General features: G+C 52.8%; 1 protein-coding gene across 1 annotated transcript in view; it reads left to right on the top strand.

Annotated features, from left to right (window-relative positions):
* Positions 1-14,365, top strand: part of TGM1 (transglutaminase 1) — a 50,727-nt gene that overhangs the window by 17,690 nt on the left and 18,672 nt on the right. Inside the window, exons 2-4 of the mRNA XM_069238153.1 lie at positions 2,017-2,355; positions 3,342-3,533; positions 7,194-7,445. Coding sequence (XP_069094254.1) covers positions 2,022-2,355; positions 3,342-3,533; positions 7,194-7,445 — 778 coding nt within the window. The 5' untranslated portion in view covers positions 2,017-2,021. The remainder of the gene's footprint in view (positions 1-2,016; positions 2,356-3,341; positions 3,534-7,193; positions 7,446-14,365) is intronic.

Here is a 14,365-nt window from a genome sequence, read left to right on the forward strand (position 1 = left end):
GGTTGTCTGTGGCACTACATGCAGGTGGGCACAGCATCAAAGCCCGAAGCCCAGCACGAGCCACATCCCTGTCTCTCCCCGGGGTTCGATCTGATTGACAGTTTAGAAGTGAAACGGGCACTGCCTGCTTCTCTTCTCATTTTGCAAACAAAACAAAACATGGGGCACCCTACCAAATGAAGACGTTCTGTTGTAAGCTGCAGGTGCACAAATCAGTTCGGGTTTTTTGTGGCTTACCCTAAAATGTATTTTTAAAGTGCAAGCAGAACCAGAAAGTGGACACAGAGATAGGAATCGTAGACAACCTGAACTGCACAGATTTAGCGCATCGGGGTCGTAAACTGAGGGTCCTGCAACCTAAGTGCCCTGCTGGGGTCTTTTATTGGCTCTGTTGAGAAGTTTGGCATCTTGTGAAATAGTTGTGTTTGTGAGGTTAGGGGAGCTAGTGACATTACACACAGGATCCATATAATACGCCCGGGGATGACACCAGGGCCCATATTTATAATTTTTTAGCGCCGCATTTGTGTCATTTTTTGACGCAAAAGTGGCGCAAACTTACAAAATAAAATTGGATTTGGTAAGTTTGCGCCGCTTTTGCATCAAAAAAGCAGTGCAAATGCGGCGCTACAAAATATAAATATGGGCCCAAGACCCCAGGGGTCTGAGGAGGCACATTCAGCAGTAAAGCTGCTGGGCGAGTCATTCCTATGACATCTGTAATGAAGCTGTGGCCATCCTTCCAAAACATCTGCACAAGGGGACTGGTTATAAAAAGAGGTCCCCTCAGCACTACACTCTTCCTAGCGATGGTCAGTATCATAAACCCGGGATACACAGTCGAGCACTGGATACCATGTACATGATATCTTGGCTATCTCCTCGGCCCCTTAGGACGGATCTCTTACTCAATCTAAGGTGGTGTGCCACACTGCCCCCCTAGTGCTGTTTTGGCCACCCAGGCCTGTTTAACTTTTAATGGTATGTGTTTGCACGCCAAAAGGTGTTAGTGGTTTATGAATACTAGAAGTGAAACTTTCAAGCATTTACCAGCAGCTTCTTTAAGGGTGTGAGCTTGTGGATAATTCTACACTCCCACATAATTGTCTCTGAGTTTTAAGAGTCATTATATTTTTGTATGTCATCTTCTGTGTAATATAACGATACTCCTTTAAGTTGCTTGACGCATGTTCTAGCTGCCAGGACTAAACCAGATCCCTAGGTTTACTCGGCTTGACTCCGATTTATGTCAACCTCCCATCTCTACTGACAGCTTGGTTACTGGGAGAATGTGGATGACTCCAGTGGTTTATGGATGGCCTCTGTAGCCTTACCAATGAGAACTTGTTGAGGTATTGACGACCTGTGGGGGTATGGGTCCTTTCTGTTGCAAAGCGTTTGGTCCTTACTAGTCATGGATGGGGCCTGTTGGGTTATTGCTACCTTGCTGAAACATAGGGTCTGTTGGGTTTTTGGTGGTACTGTATTTTGTGAAAGTTGTTTGTTGGTTGTTATTGGTACCTCTTTAGTTATGATTGCTGATTGCAGGATTGTTGATGACCCTATTGAGTAATGGATGCTGTCTGTTGAGCTGTGCTTGTTGCCTCGTGAGTTACAGAGGGGGCCCAGTGGGATACTGATAACTCCTGTGCATTGTGAATTTTGCATGTTGGACGTGGTTGGCACATTTTGTGTTAAGGATGCTTACTGGATAGTTGATGGCTCCACTGGACTATGAGAGCTGTCTGTTAAGTTGTGGTTGGCGCATGTTGGTTCATGGATGGTGCTTGTTAGGTTACTGATTACCACTTTGGGTTATGGCATCTGTCTGTTAGGTTGTGTTTAGCCTCTCTTTGTTTGTGGCTGTATCTGTCAATCAGTGATTAGAACTTTAAAGATTAATGGTGGCTTCTAATGACCTATGGATGTTGCATGGGAAGTGTGTTTGAAGCTTTTTTATGTGTTGGATTACAAACTGTACATGCACCTCTAAGCCGAATTAAATGTATTTTACAGGTACGATGCCGGCTGTTGAAAGAACAGATGCAGGCAGGTGGCCGCCTGCCGTTGCTGCAACTACGCCCCACCGGCCCAGCCGGGTGACTGCTATAGAGGTGCCAGTTGAGAGGAAGAAATCATTTTTCGAGCGCTGTTGTGGCTGTTGCAGCAGCCAGACTGCGGATGACCACTCCACCCCGTATAGAGGACACAGGCCAGGGGACAGGGACGCCAGGGACACCGACCATGGCGGAGACGGAGGCCGAGACGGACACGGAGGCAGAGAACGAGGCGAGCCCCGAGGAGTGGATGCAGACGGCATATCTTTGGACGAGCTGCCGACCAGAGAGGTTAATGGTGAGAGACGGCCTGTAGTGCGCCTCCCTTACGCACGCCACGCGCAATTGTGAAGAGTCTCCCCTGGTCTCACGCGCACAGCGTTCCTCCAGAGGGGGCATTCATTCGCGCCACCCCCTCTCTGGGGTCTGAGGTAGGGTGACCAGGCGTCCCTGATTTGCAGTGACATTCACAGATTTCACCAGCTGTCCCGGGAGATTTCGGGAAAATTAGCTCATATCCTGGCAGCTGTTATAAGAAATCAAATTAAGAAACAGGCATAATATTGGCTTTAAAAATTGCATTCCACTTATGTTCTTAGTGCCTCTTCTGGAACTCTATGCTGAGGAGCACTGTCATTCTTGGCGTTCAGTTGACTAACATCGTAGCCTTTCTTCTTAGAGAAACGTCCCGGTTTTTGGCGTTAGAATACTGGTCACCCTCGGGAGGGTACCCCTCTAGTGTGAGCTGCGCGCCTGCTTTCCCCTGTGGAGAGGGAAATGTGTATCTCGGCTTACCCGATGAGGGGAGGGAGGGAGCACCTCTAACTGGGAACAGTTTTCATCTGATTTACACCAGTACTCAGGTCACCTGGTAACAGAGCGCCCCAAAGAATGTCAGGGCTTGTTGTCTGCCTCTGTCTGGAAGCCTAACATAACCCTCGTTAGGGTGGAGGGGCACGTTTGATAGTGTCCTACCCAGCACCTGCTTAGAGTCTCATTGGGACAGGCCACCTTCCATGAGGGCTGGGGCACAGCTTTTTCCACAGACAGGAGATAGTTCCCCTTTGGTGAGGGCCAGGGTAGAGCCTTCTCTTCAGTGGGAGCTAGTGCACCATAGCTGAGGAGCAAGAAGGCAAAGGCCCCTCCATGGGGGCCAGATCACAGCTTTTTACTCAGGTGTCGAGGGGGGGTGGGGGGATGTCTCTCGTGGAGCAGAGCTCTTTGCCCCAGGGCGCCCCGGGTCGCCCTGCCACCTCTGACTGCCTCCGTGTTTTCCCTCCTCAGATGAGATGCTAGTGGTGACCGGCGTGGACCTCATGAGGGACAGGAGCGGCCGGAACCGCAGCGACCACCACACCAACGAGTTCGAGTACGACGATCTGATCGTGCGGCGCGGGCAGCCCTTCCAGGTCTGCCTTCAGCTCAAGCGGCCCTTCAACCCCGAGTGCGACCAGGTCGTCCTGCAGTTCCAAATCGGTGAGTGTGGCTGGGTGCGTGGGAACGGAGCGCCTACACGGACCCGTGCACTGAAACCAAAGACCCTACACTGGCAGCTAGGCAGAAACCGTGTAGCGCCTAGTCGAACCCGGAGTTCTACTATACCGACTTGTGAGCTCCTGTGCGGACACTAGATTCTTACACTACAGTCAAACTGAATCCAGAGCTCCTAGGGCCAGTCTACACCGCGACCAGATCTCCTGCTCTGACTTCTGCAGTGAAACCAGAGCTCATCTCTTCAAACCTGCACTCATACACTGAGACCACCATCAAAACCAGAGGGTCAACACTGTCTCTGTCACTGAAAGCATCACTTCCACACCCCCACCATCTCCCCCGCAAACAGCACATCCGCTACAGCTCTCTCGCAGATGGTACTCGCTACAGCCTGCGCGCCATGCAGCTCCTATAACACCCAATACAGCTCCCTCCCAGCCCACACTATCACACGACCCCCTGCATGGCCTTCTCACCTGGTGCACTCACTACAGCTCCCTCACAGCCAGCGCTCCAGTAACATACGCTGCAGCTTCCTCCCAGCCGGAACTCCCTACAGCTCCTTCACACCCAGCACGCTACACCACTGCCAGCAGGTGGCTCACAGCTGGACCTCTTCCTATAGTTCCCTCCCTGCCGGCGCTCCCTACAGCTCCTTCCCTGCCGGCGTCCTCTATAGCTCCCTTCCTGCCTCCCACACTCTACAACCCTCCCCACTCCCGGCCCTCCCTATAGCTCCATTCGTCCCTGGGCTATCTAGAACTCCCTTCCTGGGCTCGTACACTACCCTCTTCAACTCCATCACACCCCTGATCCATACCGCTCACCCCGAGCCACTTCACACGTGACCGCCAGAGTGTGTGTGTCCCTCGTTACCTCCCGCCCCTAGACAACCTGCGACCATTCATGACAGTCCTGGGGTCTCTCGCGCTCTCGCACCCCCTGGCGCCCGTCCCTCTCCTGTCCTTTCCGAGCCTCACGGACTATCATCGGCCTGTAATTTGCCTGCTTTGGTTTGTATCTGCAGGGCGCGGTCCCCTCAAGTTATCCGTGGCCCAGGCTCGCCCCTCTGTGGCTCCCGTGTCTGCTGAGGCCTGTAGTTGAGGCTTGGCTGGGCCTCCGTCCGGTCTGGTAATTAGCGCCTGGAGTAAGGCCTGCCAGACCCAACAGGCTGTTCTGACAGACGGGAGCCTCTGAACGGCCGGAGGGGCTTGGGGAGAGTCATTCATACATCAAGTATACACTTGCAAGAGTAACTCTTCAACCGCCATCCTCAAAATGTGGTAGAACAGACCCATGTGACTGACCCTACTCCTCTCACCTACACCGTGCCACCTGCATTACGTCATTTTTCTGACTGGCCTCGCCCAACAGAGCTACCAGAGTCACTGCCCCTACATGACTGACTGTCCCAACAGCCTTACAAGGCGAGCCTGTATGTGCTCGGCCATGCGAAAGCCTGCTACGACCTTAGCAGGAAACTTTGAGTACTGACGCGGCTAGCATCCAAGGTGACAGGGCCGTGTGAAACTGTGGGGGTGGGGGGGTCTCCAACTATACACGGGGGAGGGGAGAGAGCTAGCAGGCTAAAGCCTCGCAGACGACTTGGCGCTGACGAGAAATGACGCAGCCCCATCACAGGAGGCTGTGGGTGAAATGCTGAGTCGCAGGCCTGTGGTGGATGGGTGATATGCCGAGTCGCAGGCCTGTGCGAGATGGGTGACATGCCGAATCGCAGGCCTGTGGGAGATGGGTGACATGCTGAGTCGCAGGCCTGTGGGAGATGGGTGACATGCTGAGTCGCAGGCCTGTGGGAGATGGGTGATATGCTGACGTCGCAGGCCTGTGGGAGATGGGTGGTATGCCGAGTTGCAGTCCTGTGGGAGATGTGGGAGATGGGTGATATGCTGAGTCGCAGGCCTGTGGGAGATGGGTGACATGCTGAGTCGCAGGCCTGTGGGAGATGGGTGATATGCTGACGTCGCAGGCCTGTGGGAGATGGGTGGTATGCCGAGTTGCAGTCCTGTGGGAGATGTGGGAGATGGGTGATATGCTGACGTCGCAGGCCTGTGGGAGATGGGTGGTATGCCGAGTTGCAGTCCTGTGGGAGATGTGGGAGATAGGTGATATGCTGAGTCGCAGGCCTGTGGGAGATGGGTGACATGCTGAGTCGCAGGCCTGTGGGAGATGGGTGATATGCTGACGTCGCAGGCCTGTGGGAGATGGGTGGTATGCCGAGTTGCAGTCCTGTGGGAGATGTGGGAGATGGGTGATATGCTGACGTCGCAGGCCTGTGGGAGATGGGTGGTATGCTGACGTCGCAGGCCTGTGGGAGATGGGTGGTATGCCGAGTTGCAGTCCTGTGGGAGATGTGGGAGATGGGTGATATGCTGACGTCGCAGGCCTGTGGGAGATGGGTGGTATGCTGACGTCGCAGGCCTGTGGGAGATGGGTGGTATGCCGAGTTGCAGTCCTGTGGGAGATGTGGAAGATGGGTGATATGCTGAGTCGCAGGCCTGTGGGAGATGGGTGACATGCCGAGTCGCTCGAGAGGCAGGGCAGGCGGGGACACCGCGTTCCGAGGTCAGTTGTTGCGGAAAGGGAACATCGACAGCCTCGGGGCACTATGGAGGGTGAGTCTGGGGACACGCCCGGGCGCGGCTCACGGTACAGCGTGTCACTGCACGTCCCCGGGTGACATGGTGGCGTAAGACGAGGCACAGCGGTGCCTTCCGGTACCGCAGCGTAATTACGCCTGGTGGTAGTAATAATAATAATAAAAATACTTTATAATCTTAGACGGGTCATTCGCCTCTGTGCCTCTGTCTAGCCCCAGCCCTGCCTCGGCTTCGGGTGACCTCTCTGCCACTGATTCGTTGTGTGACATTTGGCTAACCCCAGTGGCTGTGACCCCAGACTAATTGGTTCCTCTTCACATCCGTCAATTCAATCCTGGCTCCGCCATGCTCCTTAGCCCCTGCAGATCCCAGTGCTTCAATATAAACTAGTTCACCCAGCTTCCAGCGTAATCTCAGCAAAACTATACCTGTGCATGAGTCGAATGCTACCTCTGACGCTCTCTGTGACCTTAGGAAGTCTCCCATTCCCCCGCATAAGTGACCTACTCTAACCACAGCATAACCCCTGACTCACTAATTTTAAATGATCTACATTGTTTAATTGGTCCAGAGCAGAGTTTAGAGCGCCTAGAGAGAGACTCGAGGCTTAGTGTGCTATGTACCTTCAACATGGTCGTAGCTCGTTTCTGTTTCACTGGCTAATCACTCATCCCTCAGTGTCTTGGTGTTCCCTGTTTATAACGCCGGCTCTCCGTGTACCCCTTGGACGGGTAGCGGGGTAGGCCAGCTTCTAAGGGGTCTGCCACAGACCATGTGACGTCAGGCGACCTCGTCACCAGCCCGCTCTCCAGTCTAATGCTGGTTGTTCCGCAGGGTATGTGTGTGATCTGAGGCGTGTCCTTTCACCTCCCCTTGCCCTATGATAACCCGAGTTCTGCCACTGACTCTTCATAAGACCCGACGAGCCCATTCACCTCCTCCTGCCTCACTCTAACTCGAGCTCTGACTGTGTGTGTGATCGTGGGCCAGTCCCTCCAATAACTACTGTTTTCTCCCCTTGCAGGAAATTCCCCTCAGGTGTCCAAGGGCACGATGGTCTTGGTGCCGCAGGTGCGCGAGTTCGACAACGGCCAGTGGGGGTCACAGGTGGCCGAGGCGACAGGCAACCAGGTCACCCTGTGGGTGAATACCTCGGCACAGGCTCCCATTGGCAAGTGGCATATGTTGGTGAAAACCAAGTCACCCGGCGGCAGCTACGTCATGACCAGGGACCCCAAACACGCCGTCTACATCCTCTACAACCCCTGGTGTCAATGTAAGTACCTCGTCTTTGACTCCTTTGCTCCCATGCACACTACTTTCAACGTCACCTGGTATCGGTATTCTAATTCACTGTAATCTTTTGCTATTTCATTTTTCTCATACCCTCCATTATTTAATTCCCGAGTACATGATCGCCGTCTCCTTCCTTTGTCTCAGTTGCCGTGAAATACTTTTTAACTCCTGATACCCGCGAGTATTCAGTTATCTTCTCCTTCCAGTTAGACAATTTTTTTTTTTCCAAATGTCAGGAATTCGTGCGTTGGTTCAGATACATACAATCGTCACCGTACACAAATACCTATTTGATCGTAAGTCGTAGGTAACAAGCTTGACAACATGTGCACAAGCTATCCCTTTGACCTTTTACCTGTTAAGGAAAAAGGTCACGTTAATCAAAAGAAAAACATTACATTACATCACTTTACATTTACTACACCTGTCTTCATCTGAGTCCTCTCCGTTCGCCTTTCGGGTCCTGAGGAGAAAAAAGTAGACAACAGGTTAGTGGACCCTCCAGGGCGGACCCCTTCAGGTTTCGTCGTCGCTGTCGTCGTCTGATCCGTCCAGTGCTGCGTAGTCACGCAGGAGGCTGTGGATCATCTTCCAGCAGACCAGGGTCGATGTCTCCTTCTTCCCTACTACCAGGCGGTTTCTGGAAAATAGAAGAACATCTTTAAGGCAGCACAGGAGCCTCCAGCAGCCCTGGAGGTCTCTGAGTGCATGGGAACCGGGGAACAAACCATACATTACCGAGTCTGCGGTGATGCATGTTGTTGGTATCCAGGCCCCAAGCTCCGTGCTTAGGGCCTTCAGAAGGTCCTGGGCGTAGGCGCATTCCCAGAAGAGATGGTAGGTCGTCTCATCTGCGGTGCATCCTCTTGGGCAGGACTTGTATCGGTTGAGCCCTCTTGCGTGCATGAAGGCTCTCACTGGCAGGCCTCCCTGGATGGCCATCCACGCAATGTCCTTGTGTTGGTTGGTCAGGCGTTTGGAGGCTACGTTTTTCCAGACGTGGTCCGCTGTGGCAGAGGGGAGGGCACCGATCGGTTCGCTGACGTCCCTCGCACGGATCTGTCTGTGGATGATCTTTGGAGTCCACTGCGTCGGGGCTGGTGCCGCCGGACCGTGCTCCTTGATGAACTTCTCCACTTCTTTGTAAAACCATGGGGTTTCCCAGTTGTAGGGGACTGCGCTGTCCCATTCTGCCCAACCAAGTCGCCTCCACGTCGGTAACAGGAAAAACCGTGCCATCAGGAAGCCGGCGTGGCTTTCATCTTTTGCCCTCAGGGTGTTCCTCACGCAGTGGCATACGAAGGTTGCCCTCAGGATGGTGGCGATGTCTGGCACTCCTTTGCCTCCTTTGTCGTGGGTTTTGAACATCACCTCCCTCTTCACTCTATCCATCTTGGAGTTCCAGATGAAGTAGAAGATCATTCTCGTGATGGCCTTGGCCGTTCAAGGCTGCACTGGCCATACTTGTGCGACGTACAGGAGCACTGGCAGGGTCTCGTTCCGCAGGACCAAAGACTTCCCTTCGATCGTCAGCTTCCGGAGGCTCCAGAGTCCCAGCTTCTGTTTCGTCTTTGCCAGTCTTTCTTCCCATGATTTCTCTGCAGCGCCTTTTCCGCCGAACCAGACTCCAAGGATCTTCAGGAAATCCTGCTTGATGGGGAATGGCAGTGGGTCTCTGGTGGGGGTCCAGTGGCCGAAGAGTAGGGTTTCTGACTTGGCGCTGTTTATCTTTGCTCCCGACGCCTTCCCAAACTCGATACAAGTCTTCTCAAGTTCTTTTATGGAGTGCCCGTCCGCACAGAACACTGAGACGTCGTCCATGTAGAGGGAGCACTTCACTTCGCCCTTCCCGCCGCTTCCTGGTACTATCACTCCTCTGATGTCATTGTTCTGTCTGATGCGTTCGGCGAGGAGCTCTATAACACAAATGAACAGAAGAGGTGAGAGTGGACAGCCCTGCCTAACCCCTGAAAGGACGGGGAAGGGGTCGGATCTCCATCCATTGACCAACGCTGTGCTAGAGGTGTCTCTATACATTGCGGTCACCACGTCACAGAAGAAGTCACCCAGTCCCAGTGCTCGGAGTGTCCGGTCCATGAACTCATGGGAGACGCGGTCAAAGGCCTTTTCCTGGTCCAGACTGACCAAGGCCGTCGGAACCTTTCGGCTCTTGACGTACTCGATCGTGTCTCGGACCAGGGCCAGGCTGTCTGCGATCTGCCGGCCCGGTATCCCACAGGTCTGGTCAGGGTGGACTATCTTCTCTATCACTTTCTTGAGGAGAGAGATGGGCCTCCAGTTTTTGAGGTCCTCCTTCTCTCCCTTCTGTTTGTACAAAAGCGTTATCATGCCTTCACGCAGGGACTGCGGCATACTGCCCTTGCCCACCACTTCCCCGTAGAGTTCTAGCAAGTCTGGCCCGATCAGGTCCCACAGTTCGACATAAAGTTCCACTGGGAGACCATCACTTCCGGGGGTCTTGCCTCTCTTGGAGGTCATGGCGGCCAAGTGCAGCTCTTCCAGGGTGAAGGGCGCGTTCAGGCCCCCTCTCTCTTCCGGACTCAGTGTCTTTGAGATGCCCTTTAGGAAACTGTCCGCCTGGGGTCTCTCTGACGACTTTGGTGAGTAAAGCTCGCCATAAAAGTCGGTGACGACCTTCATGATGTGCTCTTCCCACTCTGGAGGTTGCCCTCCGAGTCCCGAAGCTCTACCAGCGGGGTGCGGGCCGAGTGAAGTTTCTTGAAGAAGAAAGAGTTGCATTTCTCATCCTTCTCGAGGTTCTCGGTTCTGGTCCGGAAGATGATTTTCCTGGATTCCTCCCTGAAGTGCTCTGCGAGCCCTTTTCGGGTTTCCTCCAGTTCGTCATCCACGTCCCATCCCCTGAGCTCGAGTTCAAACAGGCACTGCAGTTTGCTTTGCAGCTGCCTGAAATCCCTCTTCTTTTCCCGTGCAGCAGCTCTGCTTGCATCCTGGAAGAAGCTCCGGAACCTGTCCTTCACCCATTCCCACCACTCGCCGGCGGAGTGAAAGAGGTCCCTCATGTCCCTCCACTCTACATACGCGACTCTGAGGTTCGCCACTAACTCCTCGTTTTCCAGCAGTGAGCAGTTCAGTTTCCACGATCCGGGGCCAGCGGGGAACTTCCCTGTAAGTTCCCCCTCGAAACTGACTGCTCTGTGGTCCGAGAAGTGGACGGCGACCATGGAGTTCCGCCCAGGCTTTACCGTTTGGGAGGTGAAGAGGAAGTCGATCCGTGAACGCACGGACCCATCCGGCCTACTCCAGGAATAATTCCTGGCGTTCGGCCCCATACTTCCTACGACATCCTGCAGGGATGCCTCGCCTGTCATCTCCACCAACAGCCTGGACGTCACGTCCATCCCTGCAGAGTCTGACCCAGTGCGTCCGTCCAACTCTACTGTGCAGTTGAAATCACCACCCATCAGGATGGTCCTGGAGGTCACAAGCTGCATCCTGAGCACCCTGAACATCTCGAGCCGTTCATTCTTCCCTGGGGGGGCGTAGACATTGATGAGCCTAACGGGCTCACCTGACCACGAGCCGTCCACGACTAGCACTCTGCCATTGACCTGCTCAGTGACCCTGTCGGTGGTGAAATGCCTCCCCTTGATCAGAATGGCGACTCCAGATGATTTGCAGTCGTTTCCTCCGGACCAAAACGATGGCCCGTGCGTCCACTGCCGCTCAAGCTGGCTGTACGACTGGGCGTACGGAATCCCGCATTCCTGCAGAAAGCAGACATCATGGTTCTGGGCGGCCAGGAAGGACAACGTGCCAACTCGCCTAACCTGGTCCTTCACACTCCTGACGTTTAGGGTGAGCAATGATATGGCCATTGTCTCGGCGGTAGCTGTCAGTTTCTGGGTAAGGGAGAACCGCTACTGGGTTGGGCCCTAAGCTGTTCTACTGGGGGTGCTGGGACTCTTGTTGGTCTCCCTTTCCCTTGCTCTCTTCCTCACTTTCATCCGAAATTACTATTTCGGCTACTGCCTCTGGGACTTTCGTCCACTGGGCCTGTTCTTTTGGGGCCCCGGTGGTATCGATCAGGGCCAGCTGTTGATGCAGCTCTTGGAGGACCGTTTGGATCAACTGGTTTGGCTCGCTCGGGGTCCCTCCTGTGTCCTCTATGGTCTCCTCGTCTGAGTCGATGGTGGTGTAGCCATCATTTTGGTCCTCAGTTTGGGAAGTGATATGCTTCTTCTTTGTGGTGTAGAAGTCCTCCTTCCTTTGCCGTTGCCTCTTTCTTCCTGATTTCTGGGGGGGTTCGGTAGCTATCTCATCCCTCTCCATCTCTTCGTCTTTCAGGGGGGTTAGACAATTACTGCACGTGGCACTCCACTTCAGCAGCAGTCCACCCGCTCCAGGGGCTCCTGGAGCCACATCCACTGCTCCGGCCACGAGCTGTTACTGTAAAAGCACTTAGGTCTCGATCGCCAAAGGCTGCGTCACTGAAACAGCGCTCCCAGCACCGAACAGCAGGTGTCACTTTAAGAGTAGTACTTGGCTGACCCTCAACAGAGTTGTGCTTCTGAAACAACACTCCCAGCCTCAGCCAGTAGGTGGCACCGTAAGATCAGAACTTGCTTGTTTTCCCTCAAAGGCTGTTACTGAAGCAGCACTCCCAGCACTAATAAGTAGGTGTCCAATTAAGAGCATTACCCTTGGTCTGTACCTCTCAGATGTCAGTGTAAGAAGGGTTTCTCTTTGTTTTTCCTCAAAGCCTGTTACCGAAGCAACACTTCCAGTTCAGGCCAGAGGGCGTCAATGTACGAGCAGTATTTATCACTCCCTCCTCAGAACTTTAAAGAAAGGCCTGTGAGCTGTTATCAGAATCACACCCAGACCCCATATGTCCATCCTAAAATGCTCTGTACTTCTCGCAGCAGCTAACACCTTCTTCTCGATTGCTGAATTATTCTTTTCAGAACCTCTCTTCGACAAAGGCAAAAGCCAGTGGTTTTTCTCCAATGCCATGCATTTGTGAGAGTTAAGCACTCAGACCAATCACACATCACTGTTTTCCAACTGACATTAAGTACTGACAGAATGTCTGCATTTGCAACTGCTGTATTTTTTCAATGGGTCTAGCTGCACATCCTCCCACAGAACCAACTTGCCATTCCTGAGCAGCAAAGGTACATTTTTAGTTCTATCTGCAAAATCTGATACAATTTTGCAGTAGTATTTCATTAACCACATGTAAGAAAGGAGCTGCTCTTTATCTCCTGGAATGGCACTACTGACAATCACACACATAAGATCAGTTTAGGCGTTACCCCCTTAGCTATGTTGAAATAACTAACATATTCCAATTTGTAAAAACAAGTATACTTGTCAGTTCATAAATCTAGATTGTCATCAGACAGCTTATCAGAGGCATTTTTCTAATCTATACGTGTGCTCTTCATTTGTTCTTCCAAAAACCGCATCTTCCTAAAAGAGCAAGACTTTGTCTTGCTGACCAAATTATCAGACATTAGTCTCTGAAACTCACTGGCGACTGACTCCAAACCAAATGGAAGTCTGTTAAACTGCAGAACCCCATTCAGAAGTTATGAATGGTGTCAATGCTTTAGATTCATGATATAAACCAATTTGGTGCTAAGCACTCCTCCAATCCAATTGTGAGAAGTACTTACCACTTTTCAACAGGAGAACCATCTCATTGATGTTTGGAAGTGGATAACAGTAAGAGACAATAATCTTATCGCAACAGCGAACCTCTATGCAAAATCTCCAATTACCATCAGCCTTTTTGATGATGACAGCTGCGGAGAGCCATTCAGCAGCTTCCACCTGCTGTATAACCATTCTCCACTGCTCCAACCAAGATTCCATTCTGTGGCTTTCTGGTCATACACCGACCTCAGCAGTGCATTAATTAATAGAAATTTCGTAATGTGCCATAATGTGCTTGCCACTGGTTAACTTAACTTTTTTACATTTATTTTTCGTTTAAGCAGTGACTTATTTTATATGTAGCTACCTGAAAGTGAAAGACCGAAACATTCAGAGTATTTTGTTTGTTTAGCCACACCTTTGACCCCGCCCCCACAGGCTCATTGACCCCGCTTCCGCTGAATATGCAGCATCACAGTTCCCATACTTTTTGTAATGCACTTTGACTCATGGCAGGAGGTAGCAGCATGTTGGAGTGAGTGAGCAGAGTTTGTAATCGGCGGCGTAGTCAGTGGCCCAGTGGGCCCAAGGACGTGATGAAGGCATGTGAGGAAGTGCAGGGAGTTACTAATTTGCTGAGTTGCTCAGCGGCCAGAGATAAATGTATTATCTACTTATCAGGAATGGTGCACAATGAATAATGCATAATTGAAGCTTCAAAATAAAGGCCCTCATTATGAACAAGGCAGTGTGGGCCACCAGCCGGCATGGCGGCCCACATCGCCACATAATGAAGCCATGGAGGGCCACCATACGCGGCCCTCACCCACCGCCAGGTTGCCTCCGTCAGGCAGCCTGGCGGTGGACGGCACGATTATCTGACAGGGCAGTGCAGCTGCCCCTCGGATAATGATCCCAAATCCCCCAGCCTTGAAAGGCTGGCGGAAGGAGTGCTCCGGTGCACCCCTGGGGACCACAGCAATGCCCATGCACTTGGCATGGGCAGTGCAGGGGCCCCTGTGCAGTGCCCCATCGTGCTGGTCACTTCCCGATTTACGGGCAGTGATCTGCGCGACAAGTGCAGCTGCACCCGCCGCACAGAGGCATTGGCTGCGGCTCCATGTGGAGCCGCCATCAATGTCCCGGCCAGGCATTCCTGTGGGCTGGCGGGCGGAAACAATGTTTCCACCCGCCGGCCCAGAGGAATGTCCATTATACAGCCGGTGGGGTTCCGGGGGAGCTGGCGGTCACTGGGAAGAC

Source organism: Pleurodeles waltl, chromosome 6 (genome assembly GCF_031143425.1).
Source record: "Pleurodeles waltl isolate 20211129_DDA chromosome 6, aPleWal1.hap1.20221129, whole genome shotgun sequence".
In the NCBI taxonomy this organism is placed as follows: Eukaryota; Metazoa; Chordata; class Amphibia; order Caudata; family Salamandridae; genus Pleurodeles; species Pleurodeles waltl.